This window comes from Cynocephalus volans, chromosome 1, assembly GCF_027409185.1.
Source record: "Cynocephalus volans isolate mCynVol1 chromosome 1, mCynVol1.pri, whole genome shotgun sequence".
NCBI lineage: Eukaryota > Metazoa > Chordata > Mammalia > Dermoptera > Cynocephalidae > Cynocephalus > Cynocephalus volans.
The window spans coordinates 257,245,186-257,261,596 of record NC_084460.1 but is presented as its reverse complement, the minus strand read 5'-3'; the positions used below and the strand labels follow the sequence as shown (position 1 = coordinate 257,261,596).

At 37.9% G+C, this 16,411-nt stretch overlaps 1 protein-coding gene across 1 annotated transcript in view; it reads left to right on the top strand.

Annotated features, from left to right (window-relative positions):
* Positions 1-13,339, top strand: part of STAT4 (signal transducer and activator of transcription 4) — a 90,943-nt gene extending 77,604 nt beyond the window's left edge. Inside the window, exons 14-23 of the mRNA XM_063099502.1 lie at positions 3,420-3,503; positions 5,018-5,116; positions 7,446-7,581; positions 8,997-9,046; positions 9,290-9,384; positions 9,679-9,815; positions 10,150-10,341; positions 11,737-11,803; positions 12,164-12,272; positions 13,313-13,339. Of these exons, the coding sequence (XP_062955572.1) occupies positions 3,420-3,503; positions 5,018-5,116; positions 7,446-7,581; positions 8,997-9,046; positions 9,290-9,384; positions 9,679-9,815; positions 10,150-10,341; positions 11,737-11,803; positions 12,164-12,272; positions 13,313-13,339 (996 nt within the window). The remainder of the gene's footprint in view (positions 1-3,419; positions 3,504-5,017; positions 5,117-7,445; positions 7,582-8,996; positions 9,047-9,289; positions 9,385-9,678; positions 9,816-10,149; positions 10,342-11,736; positions 11,804-12,163; positions 12,273-13,312) is intronic.
* The last annotated feature ends 3,072 nt before the right edge of the window (positions 13,340-16,411 follow it).

The following is a 16,411-nucleotide window of genomic DNA, read 5'->3' as shown; positions in this document are numbered from 1 at the left end:
ATAATACAGTCAAACATGTCAATCTATGAGTTTCTTTCTTTTTCTTTTTTCTTGGCAACATCTCTCTGGGAACCCTCCATCTAGTTGCTCCATTCCTGGCTGGTTGTCCTCTGATCCTGTTGTACAATTGTGATTTGGTTTTGCTTTGTTTCTTGTTTTTTCTGAAACTTCCTTTGCCATTATCCTGGGGAGTCCCTCCCCTTTCTCCTGGCTGGGTTTCTGTCTTCCTTTTTCTTTATTTACTGCCTCTTTTTAATTAGGAAGACTCTTACAGTAGTTTCCAGAGAATTTCTTGAGGGCTTGCACATCTGAAAGAGTTTGCATGTCAAGAGCACTCTCACACTTGATGATAGCTTGGCTGGATATGGGATTCTGGATTAGCAATCATTTCCCCTCAGAACTTTTTTTTTTTTTTTTTTTTTCCGTTTTGTGACCGGCACTCAGCCAGTGAGTGCACCGGCCATTCCTGTATAGGATCCAAACCCGCGGCGGGAGCGTCGCTGCCCCCCCTCAGAATTTTTAAAGCATTATTCCATTCTCTTCTACTTATTTTGTATTCTGATTTTTAATCCTTTGTAAATAACATTTTATTTCTGTACTCCTGAAACTTTAAGAATTTTCCTTTTATCCCTGATATTCTGAAATTTTATAGCAATGAGTTTTGGTATGAATCTTTATTCATTCATTATGCTAGATATTTCATGAGCTCTTCCAATTTAAATACTCATGTCCTTTAGTTTGAGAAAGTTTATTATTTATTTTTAGTAGACTATTGAAAACATGTAAAAACATATAAAGGATAATAGAATGAACTCCCACCAGTCAGCTTAAAAATTCAAACTTTGAACTTATGCTTGAAGACACCTGGCACCTCTCATTAATCCTTTTCCTTGCTTATTCCCAGCCACCTCACCATGCAGAGGTAACCACTGTCCTGAATTTTGGTGTTTATTATTCCCAAGAATGCTTTTATACTTTTGCTGTAAATGAATATGTACCTAAACACTTTGTATTATTTTTTATTATAATTTTAAATTTTCTATAAATGACAATTTATATATCTTATTGCAACTTGCTTTTCTTGCTCAAGAAAATATTTTCAAAGACTAATCCCATGTTGATTCATGTTGTTCTAGATTATTCATTTCAACTGCTATAGAGTCTTTTACAATATATCGAGCTATTCTCCTATTCATAGTATTTTTAACACTATGAATAATTCTACTATAAACATTCTCCAATTAACATTCTTCTGTATGTCTTTTTTTTACATGAGTGCAAGAAATGCTTTGACCTATATATATACATATGACAAGAATTGATATGTATGGGTAATGTGTACCTTCTACTTTTTTAGATATTGAGAGATTGTTCTTCAAAGTGATTGTACCAACTTCCTTAAGCAGTGTATAAGAGTTACCATTTGGTTATGTATTTGGCATTTCCTCTACTCCACTTAACACAGTTCTCTTTCTGGAGCTTGTTAATTTGTTGTTGGAATTCATGTATTAATTCTTTATTTGTTATCTTTTCTATCCTATTTTTCATTTTTTGCTTTTCTGTTTTACTTTCTAAGAAATTCCCTCTACTCTACTTTCAGTCCTTCTACTGACTTGTTTATTTCTTGTTGAATTTTCAATTGTTCTTTATTATATTCTGAATGTTCCTTTTAATAGCATCCTGTTCTTGTTTCCCTAATGTAATATTTGTTATATATAGTTTTTTAAAACATTTTTAAGAAATTGTTAATGGACATTTTCAAATATATACAAAAGTAGAGAGAAAATATGATGAACCCCCATATATGCATCATCTTACTTCATGATGATGATTAACATTTTGCCCATCTTATTTCATCTGATTTTCTTCTGCACACACATTTTTTTCTGGAATCCTTAAATTCCAGTTAGTATAGCTTCTTCTTCATTGATACTTCAGTAGGTATCTATAGAATATAAGAAGTTTTTAAACCTAATCACAATACTCTTATCAAAAAAACCCAAAAATAGCAATTTCTTTTTTTTTTTTTTTCTTTTTTGTGGCGGCTGGCCGGCTTGTACAGAGATCTGAACCCATGACTCTGGTGTTCTAAGCCTGTGCTCTGACCAACTGAGCTAACTGGCCAGCCCCAAAATAACAATTTCTTAAAATCCTTATTTAATAAAGCCCTATTCCTTGTTCGAATTTCTCCATTGTCTCAAAAAGGCCTTTTTATAGTTGGTTTGTGCAAATTAGTATCCAGGCAATATTCACCCATTTCAATTGGTTGATTTGCCTTTTGTGTGTGCCATTTATTTGTTGAACAAGCTAAGCCTAATATACCTTTTTTTTACTATCTTTTTTTGAACTCTTCTTTTGCTTTTTTGCATTATCTTTCCTTTTGAGTCCTTTTTTGTTTATTTTTGCATCTATGTTTCATGTGAGAGGCTTTGTGATTATTAGAACCTGGCTGTTTCATGGGGAGATCCCCTAACAAGGCAGTGCCTATAAGTTGTCTCCCTTGGTCTGGTCCACTTTTCAGATATCTTTTGTGGTGATTTTAAGCCTGGCTGTGAGCATCTAGCTGTCAAACAGAGAGGGGGGCATGGGCTTCACCAGAGACCTTTACGGGATCTTCCTCTCTTCAGCACGTCACCCCACCCTTGCCCACAGCTTGACCTTATACCCACAGTGCAGAGAGCCTCTCTAATACCTCTGGTTCATCTGCTCCAAAGTGTAAACCTCCATCTCCTGTCCAGATTGGGGAGGGATGGTCACCTCATTGCCTGGGCTGGGGGCTCTTCACCGCGCCTCCTGTTCAGCCCCTTTTACTCCGCAGCTTCAGAGTGGCCCAGTGCTGCCAGCACCTGGATTCTCAGTTCCACCCTCACGTCACACTCCCCCACCTCTCACTTGTGGATTTAGAGTATGGTTTTACTTTATTGGAAAAGGAATAAAACTCCAGGTGTTACTTTATTGGAGTTTCTGGAGGGAGCAGAGGAAAATGCATGTACTCCCCCACTGTGTTTAAACAGAAGGAAATCTTGCTTTCTTTTTAAACAAATTTGTTATGACACTAAGACTTGTTTCTATATACATATACATATATTGTTTTTATTAATATTTGGTAAATCAAAATGACTAGTTTTCAAAAAATAAAATAAGGAGTGACTTCTCTGAATTTCAACTGATGAAAATGTGCTAGAATTTTAAAAGCCAGAAATTATCTTGTTTTGGAAACTTAAAATCATTCTGTTTATGGAAATGAAGATTTCTCAAACTCTATATATAACTTTTAAAACAACAAGGGGGAGTGTCCAATAATAGGGAATGCTTGCAGGGATTTACTGTAAGACTTTATTAACTTTTATAGAAATAGCTTTAATATTAGATAGCATGTACGCATTTGTAAGATAACAATTTATTTCTTTCTCCCTTAGGGCTGTCACATGGTGACTGAAGAGCTTCATTCCATAACCTTTGAGACACAGATCTGCCTCTATGGCCTGATCATAGATTTGGAGGTAGGAATTTCAAGAAACATTTACTATTTACTAATAACACTTGCAGGAATTATTAGTCAGCATTTGTAGGTGATGGCTCAGTCTTTTCTAGATTTTAGTACATTCCCTATTCATTTTGTTTTCATTTAGAAAAGCAATATATCAAGTATTCACTAAATAGTTAACATACTTTTCTGGTTAAATATGAATGATAAAATCTCATGGGTATTATGAATTCAATGTATTTTGAATAATTTGTTGCCCAGATTGCATTTTTGTTTGTTTATTTTCTGGGATTTCCTGAATCATGAATACTCAGTGGAAAGCCTAAAAAATAAGTATTTTTGAACCATGTCATGTGGTAATATATTTTATTTTCTTTTTGTAGTGATATATTTTCAAAATTTAATGTGTACATAAAAAGATCTCTCATAAGGAAGGTTTCTCTAATGTAATGAGCAAAGATGAATGATAGGATAATTAACAGTACATTGTTTTGATCCTTTTGCAACAGTCACCAATGAAATCAAAGAACGAATAAGAAACATTGGGGCTTAAATTGAACATGACTGACTGTGGGCTCCTTTAAGTCAGGACGCTATGCCTTGATTGTCATTCCATTGACTGCCTAGTCCAATGCCTAGCAGATGGTAGATGCTCAATATTTGTTGAATAAATAAATGAATAAGTACTTGAATGAGCAAACACATTTGCACACACCCTGAATATGATCCTATTCGTGGAGTGTGTTGTTTTAGAGTTTCTGCCTTTGCTTCTTTATCTTAATGAATGCCAACATGTTTGCAAATCTTTCATAGATTCTTTCCTAATCTTTTTTCCATAAACTTCTGTTTCCATGAGCTATTAAATTCCTTAACTGGATATTTCACTGTCCATAGAAATCTGATGTCTATTATTGGGAAGGGACTATTGTAAGTTGATTAGTCTCCCAGGCTAGTCTGTGAACGCTTGTTTATTCCATAAGTTAGAAAATTATAGTACCAGTAGTACTAAATTGAGTTCTGCAACAATAGAGTAGGTGGCTCTATTTCCCATAGTTTATTTACCTCTTCGCCTTTTACAGTCAAAACTCCCACTGCCAGTACTGACTTTAATTCAGTCTCATGTCATAATCTGAATGTACTGGTTCAATCCAGAGATAAATTTAAAATGAGATTCTTTAACTTATAAAGAGGATAGTTGCCAAATCAATGGAATCTCTAATTAGTTGCATTTGAGACAGTGTGTGACATAAGAAAGTTTAAATATTTACATGATATCAAGGAAGATATTGGGGAAGCTGCCTGACTGAGAACTCTGAAGGATTCCTGTTCTGCCCCCTGTACTGTGACTCAAATATGCTCAGAAAGTTCCACGGCCTTCACAAGTCGTTTTAGTGACCAGGCAGTGTGGACATCAGGATTGGAGGAATGCGGTTTGCTTAGATGGCTCGTTAGAGGAGAGGGTCAAGTGTAAGACCAATGTAAAGTAGGACGACCTGTAATAATTATGCTTTTTTGTTTTCTTTAAACCAGACCAGCTCATTACCTGTGGTGATGATTTCCAATGTCAGCCAGTTACCTAATGCTTGGGCGTCCATCATTTGGTACAATGTATCAACCAATGATTCCCAGGTAGAGTCTCTATTCCTATCTCTCCTCCTTTAATTCTATTTGATTTGTTTTATTGTCAACAAAACCATCTGCATCAAAAGGGATGTGTTTGTCTGTATGTGTGTGCGCACATAGATATGTCTTTGAGAGTTGTTTTATTTCTAGTTGTATGATTCCTTTCATGTCATATTTGAAGTAATATGTTCTGATGTACTTGAACCCTGAGAGAGTTCTGGCTGACAAAAGTGACAGACAGGTATTTGTTATTCCTGAGGGTCTGGTCAGCCCAACTATGTGCATTACAGAGAGTTCTAGAGCCATCCTATGGCTCTGTTAACTAGGCTTATCCCAGAATTTGGTATCTGACCTCTTCAGATACTTCTGGCAGCACCTTCACATAGTCTCTTCTACAAAGGTAGAGCACGGGTTTCCAAATAAGTAGCTGAAATATACATCAGTCTTGCCTAACCATACTCTGACAACACAAATTTTCAAGTTGATTATAGACTTCATCCATCCTAGGCTCAAGCTGGGTTTTAATGCCATCTGGTGGTTATTGGAGACACTGACCAAAAACTGGCCTCAAGTCACAAAGCAAGCAGAGAATAGATGCTCTTCTTATCAGTCAACCAAGGAAGGGAGTAGCAAAAAAGATGAGTCAGCACTTCCCCCGCTCCTTCTTACAAAACCTCAGTGTGTTGTCCTGGAAACCACCAGGGTCTAGAGAAAATAGGTCAGATGTAAATAACATTTCTTCAAAGCAAACATTCTCTCCAAAGGGAAGAATTCTGTTAGTGTAGTTCCCAGCAATAAGAACAAAGTCATATGAGTCAGCTCTAAGTGTTCTTACCCTTTAATTCAACGTTCCTGGCCAGGGAACAACACGGAGAATGCCTCAGCCCTATTCCTTCCCATCCTCAGGTGCCCTGGCGTCTGAGACAGATTAACTGCGGAGGGGAAGGCTGCACGGAGTGCCCTGTGCCTCGCTTCCTCTCAGCCCCAAAAGCAAAGAACAGAACTCACTGCAAAAGTCACCTGGTCGTTAAGGCCAATGACAGCCAATGCCTCTAAGATTAAATGCCGTTTCCCATTACGGATGACACCATGTTCAGCTTTTTTTTCCAACTCCAGGATGTAGGAGGGGAATCGGGCTACTTCTCTGTCCTCCAGCCTCAAAGCTCAGTGCTGCACTAGGTTTTCCTCCACAGCCGTCTTTTGTAAGAAAGCCCAGAGTTGCCACGCTAGCCATCCCAGATTTACTCAGCGCCAGGATGAGAATCTGGAGATAGAGATCATATGCAGCTCCTAAAACACAGATTCACAGCCTGGCTACAGAACCAAGCCGAACAACTAACTCTGGCTTCTCTTCTTAATTCTATCCTTCTCTAAAACCTTAGCTCTTAGACCTTCATTGTATTCTGTGCTTTCTGGTCATTTTTCCAGACATGATTCTCAGGCGCAAGGAAAACTGCCTCTCTGAATTTTTTTCTCCCTTCATCCCTCTTTTTCCTATCTCCCATTCCTTATTGGATGTTGTCTTCTTTTATTCTTATCTTCTGAAAAAAAATTTTTTTAATATCTTGATTCGGTTATTTTACTTGCTGCCCACCTTAGCTCATGTTCATCAATGGCCTTCTCCAGGTACTGTGCTAGATTTTTCAATTCTTTCCCTCCTTCCCTTCTTAGAACACATTTCTTGGCTTTCACAACTATCTGCTTCCCAGTCATCTGGAACAAAGTCTTTCGTTCACTATTGTTGACACAGTTTCTGGCACAAACAACTTTGATTGTAGTTGATTATACAGAATACTCTTTTATCTAGAGCAAAATAAGCCTACTATACTATCCATAAAACAGGAATCTGAGATTAATTATAAATTAATATGTAGGATCATCTACCTTAGCCTCGGACTTAACTGTTTCTTGCACTTTGGTATGATTTATCTGGTCAAGGAAGAACTTGTGCCAACCCATGATAAGCCAATTCAATAACATAATAATAGGTTTTGTTTAAGATCGACATTATTTCAGAAAAGAGTTCGTCTGCCCAATGATTTGTTGGACAGTGTTAAGCACTTGTATGAGTTGATTGATAGTTGATAGTCTAGGGAAAGTTAAAGAGATACCAAATGATTCTTTCAATATAGATGGATCCATGTTAGACTCAAGGAAAAAAGGAGCCCTTTAGGAAAAGACAAAAATTAGTTTTCAAACAAACAGCAGACTTGAGACTATATTCTGTATTGTTAACTTAGATTGGCCTAAAGAATTTAAATCAGGAATTCTATATATTGAATTAGTGTTTTCAGTGTAATTAACAAATATAATCATCATCATAACTATATTTCAGAACTTGTTTTTTTTTAATAATCCTCCATCTGCCACTTTGAGTCAACTCCTGGAAGTGATGAGCTGGCAGTTTTCGTCATACGTCGGTCGTGGCCTCAATTCAGATCAACTCAATATGCTGGCAGATAAGCTTACAGGTGAGAGCTGGTAGATAGGGAGGATTTGCCTCTGTTTTTGGTACTCAAAGTGTTTTAAAGAACTGGATAATATCACTACTATTAATAAAAATGATCATCATAATTTATTGGGTGCCGACTATATTGCCAGGCACAGGGCTACAGCTATATTATCTCTAATTCTCACAGAAGTTCTTCAAGGCCAACATTATTCTACCCACTTTATAGATGAGAATACTGGAGCGCAGAGGTTAGGTGACCTGCCATGACTGCGTGGCTAGTACCTAGCAGAGCCAAGATGCCAACCAGGCCTGCCCAGTTCCAAATCCTCTTCATTTCCATTCCACACTGCAGTCTCCAGGGTGTTCTTATGCTACGGCCACAGAATGTGATGGGAAGTGTTAATGGTGTCTTGATCTTTCATATTAATATCTCAATTGACATTAACCAACTGAAAAATGACTGATTCCTTCATCAGGCCCAGGAAATTTAATAGAAATTAAAAACCACATGGGTAATACTTAATTATGCATACCAAGAAAGTTTCAGCTTTGACTAAGATTTCTACAGTTTGCAAAATAGTCATTGGTACTACATGTAGCAACTATACTCTAAGTTTTTCTAAAGGAATTTTAAGAGATATATGTATTTTGACAAGTCTGGGATGAACACATTTAGCACCAAAAAAGAGTTAAAATTGGATCTGTATGCATTTCTGATTAGAGCAAGGATCTAATTTGATCCTTATTTAATTCATAAACAGCAACAGTGGGCATTCAATAAGTATTTGTTAATATGTGAATAAAGCTTTTAAATATGTAGTATAGATAGCAGCCATATTCTTTCAGATCTTCATCAAATTATCCTTGTGGGTATAATTTCCTTAAAAGTTTAGGTAGAAACTCTTGCATCTTTTACCGCTCTGGATCAAAACAGTCAGTGGCTGCTATGGCCTAACAGATTTCTAGTTCATTCTTTTCATTTTAATAGTCAAAGTTCCTGGTAATCTAGCTATACCTAACTTATACAAGCTTATTTTATAGTGTTTGTTCACCAACATTAGGCTACCCTTACTGTCTCGTATGTGAGCACGGTCATGTTTAACACTCCTTGTCCTACATTATTCTTGCTGCCTGGAGTGGCCTCCTTCCTCTCCTCTGACTGTTCATATCCTGCCCATTCACGGAGTCCTGATCCTGGACACCCACCCCTGCCTTAACCTAGCTCTTCCATCAAAAGCTTTTTTCCTAGATAAATTTCTTAGGAGCAAGGATGATATCTTATATTTTTACTGTACCTGGCACTCAGTACACTGTAAACCCATAACACGTACTTAAGAAATGCATGAAAGGGTGGAAAAAAGAACTCCATATTGAGTACAAAATTGAACAGTCTCATTGGTGAATTATAAATCTCATTCTTTTCTTCTGTTTTAGTTCAGTCTAGCTACAGTGATGGTCACCTCTCCTGGGCCAAGTTCTGCAAGGTACAAACAGGGAAGGGGGGACATCATTTAAATGCTTTCCTTTTTTTTCTAATGCTCTTTTCTAAGCCTCCATATCATTACCCTGAGTTTTGAAGATGTCCTGGATAAGATTGCTTTAAAAAGAAACTCCAAAGTCTTGTCCAATTTAAAGAAAATATTTCATTGAAAAATGGAATTTGAATTATTATATCAACATTACTACTTAAATAATCATTGTCCTAATGTGCTTGTTTATTCCAATAGGAACACTTACCTGGTAAATCATTTACCTTTTGGACGTGGCTTGAAGCAATATTGGATCTAATTAAGAAACACATTCTTCCCCTTTGGATTGATGGGTGAGTTACAGGATATACTTTCCATATTAGTTAATAAGGTTTTTTTCCATGTTGTTATCAGTTTTTTCCCTTTCTTTTTCTTTTAAACATGTTTAGTGCCAGAGAGAAAAAAATATAGCTGCAGTTTCTTATATTCCTCATAGAGTATCAATATTTATATTAATCTGCCTGAGTATTTTACGTACAATTTACTTCTGATTATACTAAGAACAAACTTCAGGTCTGCTCTTTGTGAATGAAATAAATACAAGTGTGATAATGATCAGACAAAACTATGCATTGTTGCTCTTTTAGGTATGTCATGGGCTTCGTTAGCAAAGAGAAGGAGCGGCTCTTACTAAAGGATAAAATGCCTGGAACCTTTTTATTAAGATTCAGCGAAAGCCATCTTGGAGGAATAACTTTCACCTGGGTGGACCATTCTGAAAATGGTACATGCTCACTACAGTTTATTCACGTGAATTTAGTATTCTTGAGTTTGCTTACTGGGATTTCAGCTTTCACAAGTGTGTGGTATGTTGATCTGTTTTCATGTGCTCGGGGGGGTTGAATATTAGTTGCTGTGGTTGTCCCAGAATAGGGTACCCATGAATTCTAAAAGGCTGAGTGGTCACCCTCTATTACGTGCATGGAGTGTACTGTCCAGACTGCAGAAGAACTGGCATTGTTTTACAACCAGTGACATGAAGGTAATGTGAGCAGGAAGAATGGCCACAAAGAATGCCTGCAGAAACCTGGATATTCCTTCAATTTCTGTTTTTCCAGGAGAAGTGAGATTCCACTCTGTGGAACCCTACAATAAAGGACGGTTGTCTGCTCTGCCATTTGCTGACATCCTTCGAGACTACAAGGTTATTATGGCTGAAAACATTCCCGAAAATCCTCTTAAGTACCTATATCCTGACATTCCCAAAGACAAAGCCTTTGGTAAACACTACAGCTCCCAGCCATGTGAAGGTTAGATTCTTTCTGTTTACTTCTCTTTTTAAGATTTTGGAAAATAACCTCATATCAGAGCAAAGTAAATGAAGTTCTTCTTTTTGTTGACTTTGATCTTTGTAAGATCTGATAGGCACGTGGAGGTCAAAACCTTAGAAATGAAGTGATATGTCAGCAGTTCCCAAAAAGGGACCACTGAGGCTAACACTAGCAGAGCAATAACCAGTAGCTGCAACCAGACCTCACCATGGCCATGGGGGCCTTTCACAGCCACTTGTAGGGCTTCAGTTTTCTCCTTTGAAAAATAGGAGTGGTGCTGACTTCACTTCCGTGACTGGGGGAAAGGAAACACAAGGCAAGCTTGTATTTTGCAAAGGAACCCCAGGGTTTATACATTTTATATTTTCCCCTTATTATAGTCTTACAACTCAGAGAGTATTTGTTCATTTGCCAGGGAGGGAACATGGGGGTCTGTGCTTCCTCTCCTTCCCCTCAACCCCAGCCTACCTTCCCTGGTTGTATCCTAAGGGCCTAGAACAGTAAATGGCCAAAATAGGCATTCAGTGAATATTTGTTGAATACATGAAAGAAGACTCATGAAATTAGCTATATCATTGTAAGATAAGCTCACCATTCTGTTTCTTTAATGAAAGTGTAAACAATCCATACAAACATTCATCTATAGCAATTAGATGTCTGGGCATCATCTTGTGGAATATCCTACAGTCGTCACTCACAGGTGGTGACTTGCTGCCTCTGACTTCATCCCTTCTGACACAAACAAACAAAAATACAAAAGAAAACAAAAACAAAAAATGGTGACTTTTGAGTGACTTTCTACATCTGATCAAATGAGATAACAAATGTCAATGCAACAAATTACAGTTGGAAAATTGGACCAAGCACTAGTTCCATGTGGTATACCAGAGAAATTTGGGGAATGTTCTCAAGAAGAGGTTTGCACATTCTGTTGCCTCAGTACAGTGGTACTTTTAGGAACACTGACGTCCAAGCTTCAGAATCTTTGTAATTGTAAGGTTACGATTGGTGTCAGTTTTAATGAAAAGAACTAGGTTACTATAAATTGCCCAATACATGAATAAATCGGTCCTTGTAATCAAACTTAAACACAATGTAGAAGACAGGTTATATAGCTGACTCTCAATTTTTCTTACTCATTTTAGAGACATTTATGTAAAGTCAGATTAGACCTGTGAAGAGATTTTTCTCTTGTACATTTTATGCTTATCTAAAAGACAGTTTTCTCTATTCAACGAAACCTTTTTTGTGAATCACTGAATAACTGTATTATTTCTCTTTCTTTTAGCATTGCTGATACTATTCTAGACTCTTTTTTCTTTTATTAATAATATTGATAATAATTTTTCCCAACATTGTGCCTTTCTTTTCCAGTTTCAAGACCAACAGAAAGGGGAGACAAAGGTTATGTTCCTTCAGTTTTTATCCCCATTTCAACAATGTGAGTAATCTTAGTCACATGTAAAATATTTATTATTGAATTTATTTTTTTTTAAAAAGCTATAAGAGATTTAAGGTGGAACAGAGTACATATAACTGAGAATAAAGCATTTTAATGCCCAATAAAGCATTTTGTGTCCCATTTTCTTTCACACATAAAGCTAGCAGGGCACACTTAATGCAGTCTATCATGACTGGAATTACAAAGTTGCCCTTTTATATGCCATATATTCCATGGCAGGTTGAATGCTCTGATATGAAGTGATGAATTGGGCAGCTCCGTCTCACAAGGAGATGAAGCCCTAGAAATGAGCGATTATTTTCTGATCCTTTTCAGTATTCACTTCGTTCTCTCTTCTAGCCGAAGTGACTCAGCTGAACCGCATTCTCCGTCAGACCTTCTTCCCATGTCTCCAAGTGTGTATGCGGTGCTCAGAGAAAACCTGAGTCCCACAACCATTGAAACTGCAGTACGTGCCCTTTCTTTCCATTGCTGGCCAAGAGCATTTCCAATGAAGCGAGGGTGGTGTGGAATCAGAGGGGCTCCAGCACTGCCTGGGCAGGGAGAAAACATGCTTATTGGAACAAATTCATGGGAATAACACGAAGGGCGTTTGTATGAGCCTGTATATTACTGATATTACGGGCACTGAAAGCAGGCACCTTCGCTTGCTTGAACTGCTTTAAATTCTTTCCATCAAAAACCACCAGAGGGCACAATATTCCTACGTGCTGCTCAAGCACAGTCCCTATTTCCACCATTGGACCCATCGCTCCCCACCACTGTCTGCTTTGGCCAACAACATATATTAGTCAATATTTGTAAGCGTAGTTTAATATCTATTTTAACAGTGCAAGCACCACAAATTCCAATTTTTCTTGTTACTTGCACTACTAGTCGCTGTAGATTCTCTAAGAAGTAAATGAATAACAATCAATAGCAGCATAATAATACTCTTCTTTTTGAGAACTGGATCATAATCTTTAATGTAATAATGTTATTTAGGAAATATCTATTTGTTCTTATCCCCCAATACTGTCAAGGGGTTCAAACTCCCAATTTTTACATGAAAGTGAACATACATAGAAATAATAGAATCTTGGAGAGAACCTGAGCCCCAAAAGATTTGTATATGGTTATAAATCAAGTGGTTTTTAGTCATTCTCTTGAAGATTTCCAGGGATGAAAGCTTATTTCAATGTTGGTTGCCCTTAAATAATTAAATTATGAATGCTTAAATGAACTTTTGCTACATTTTGCACCCATTTCTTAAGTTACGCTTTTGGTGGGATTAATGTGCCTTCTTAAAACAGTTTCATCTACTTGAAAGTTGCCTTTTATTTTAGACTGACCAACCCCAATTACTTTTGTGAACACTTAGTAGTTATTTGCTAGAAAGATTATGGGGTATTTAGGAGACAACAGGATGTTTATATCCCTACCCAAGAAGTAAGAATTTGTTTGCAAAACAGCAATTTCCTCAAAGATCATTTTCATTTTCACTTTTAGATGAAGTCTCCATATTCTGCTGAATGACGGTTTAACTCTGACACCCCAAAGAAGGAAGCAAATGAAAAAGTTTAAAGACTATTCTTTGCCTACAACCACATCTTATTTCTTCAGCTTTGTAAATACCGGTTTCCAGGAAATGGTTGCAGTCTGAAGCTGTCCCCTCACTGGCATGGCACCCCCAGTTGGGAGTGTTGTGATTGAAATGCTAAAACCAAAGCTTCAGATAAACTTGCAAGATAAGACAACTTTAAGAAACCAGTGTTAATAACAATATCAACAGAAGGCTTATTTGCATGTGTTTGTTTTATTTCTGATTTTGTTTCTCAGGTGTTACTTATGATTTTGGTTCTAGGTATGAGTGTTAACATTTCAGGGTAAGTCATGAATAACAAAGTCACACCTACATTACTCAAAAAACAGCAGGAAAGCTTGAGGGAAAAACCATGTAAGCTAAGCAGTGTCTGAGTTCTAGCAGGTCAGAGTCATCGCAGTAGATTCAAGATGGAAATAATAATGGGGCATTAACAGCAGCAATTCAGAGGGTGTCCAGGGGTGAATTATGAAGTCTCTTGATGGCCATGTCAACATTGTTTCAACTATGGGGTTTACAGCTGCTGGTACCACAGCCACAGACACGTCTCTTATTATGAGAGGAATCCAGAGTCATTTCTCATGGTATCTTGGGCAAATTGCACGGATATTATAGGCATCAAAAGCAGATGCATGGGTAAGACTCTCATGAAGAATGGGAGGAGAATAACATCTCTGGCCTTGGGTGACTGATTTCTTCTGTGGGTTGCACATTTTTCACCTCTAGAAGAGGTTGGCTGGGTGGTTCTATTACCCTTCCCAGCTCTAATGGTCTATGGTCCCATAAGTCCAATCTGAGCCTGGGGTGAGGGGTTTAGCATGAGAAGTCCCATCCCTTCAGTTTCTCTGTTGGAGAAGAAGGGCAGGTGGTTTACTGGAAGGCAGTGCACATCTATGAGCTGCAGGCCTGCTTTAGTACTTGCTTCACCCCGACTGGATGCTCAGTGGTGCCATTGCTCAGCTGCTGCCTTTAATAATCATGAGGGATCCCCCTGATGCCCAAGACTTGGGGAGCTCTCTCTGTCTGCTGAGCCCTAGGGAAGCTAATGAGGCCAGGCGAGGAAATTGTGCTACTGAGGCATCTGCCATGACCAACTGCAGAAAAATCCCGAGGCTCGTTTCCAAGGTGAGCCCTAACTGCAGAGTCGGAGACGACAGCCACCTCTGAAGGGCTCCTCTCCTCTCTAACTCCTTCCATCAGTCTCCTGTCCTCCAGGCAAACCAAACAGGCAGAGACTAATGCTTGATGGAAAAGTGTTCAAGAAAAAAACCCATTTTTAATATAACCTGAGATATAACCCTTAGAGAGATTCCATCCCATCGATCTCATTCTTTATACCCACCCACATGTGCCCAACTGGATCCTAGATCGTTCATATAGGGCAAACTCTCCACCTGCCTCCAGGCTGGTTCTCTGACTCCTTTGCAAGCTCCTGATGGTACTCAAGGTGCATTCTCCCAGTCTCTACTTCCCTCCACAAACCAAGTTTTCTGAAATTTGTCTGAGACATACATATCAACTGGCAGCAGAATTAGAGGAAATAATTTAAACCTGAGCATAATTATTACAGTTTTATCTTTAAAGAGGTAAAAAACAAAACAAAACAAAAAAAAAACTTCCTACCAGGAAGTGCTCTCAAACAACTTGATTAAGATACCCCCCAAAATTGCAAAAGCTTTTTGTTCCCTGGAATTTATCAGAAGTATGATGGACTCTTACCTATTCAGAATTTTTAAATGCTTGTCAATACAGAGCCGGGTAGCAGAATGCCAAGGTTTCTATATGAGCACAGCCATTGTTATTTTGGGGTAGAAAATACAATGACATCTGTAATTTGCATCCTATAATAGAGGCACAGGCCACATTACAGGAGTTCAATAATTGGCTATTTTTGTTTAGATTCAGAAATTCAAAATCAAGTTCTTGACTCCAGGGTAAAGAGTTATTTCCAAAGAGTGTGTATCTTTTACTCCAGAATTTTGTCAGCAGATTCCTGAGGATACCTGTTTAGTCCAAGATAAGGTGTGCCATATCAGCTGGAAATACAATGGAAAGAGAATTTAGACTATCCCAAATCGTACCCAAGATATTTTTTTCTGCCAACTATGACTTAGTTCAGGCTGCACAAAGCACTATAGACTGGGGGGCGTCTAAACAACAGAAGTTTGTTTCTCACAGTTCTGGAGGCTGGAAATCCAAGATCAGAGTGCCAGCATGGTTGGGTTCTGGTGAGGATACTCTTCAGGTTTTAGACTGCCAACTTCTTGTTGTATCCTCACATGGCAGAAAAAGAGCTAGAGAGTTCTCTGGGGTCTCTTTCATTATGGTACTAATGTCATTCCTGAGGGCTCACTCTCATGACCTAATCACCTCCTAATTACTCTGCCTCCTAATACTATCACATGGGGATTAGTATTTCAATATATGAATGGGGGGGCTCACAAATATTTGGTTCATAACAAACTAGTAGCAAATAAGCATTTGATGAAATCGAATATAGATTTAGTTTCAAAATATTAATCACATTTTTACTTCTCCCCTTCACTCATCCCAGATCAATCACAGATATACATTTACTAATCCCTTTTCAAATTATTTTTAATGTAAAGAATCACTTTAACCAATTATACTGAGTAACAATGCCTTTACTTGTGTGGAATAAATGCTGAAAGAAGGGAGAGAGACAGTGGATTTCCTCAAAGCCTAAGGTGGCAAGGAACACGCCTCCCACACACACAAAAGAGCCAAAAAGAATGAGTATACCTCTGGCAAGCCCAAGGGATTTTTCTTTATCTCACATGGCTCAGGAGGCCCGTGCACTCCCTGCAGTAGAAGGAACAGAATTAAGAGTCAAACCATCCAACCACTCTAACAGTGGATAATTATATGGCCCAGACTTTGCAAACCAGCCTTTATGCCCACACACTCTGATTTTTGACACAGAGTAGACTTCTTTTTTTTTCCAAATTGACTATGAATATTTATTAATTTGACTACTTTTTTAA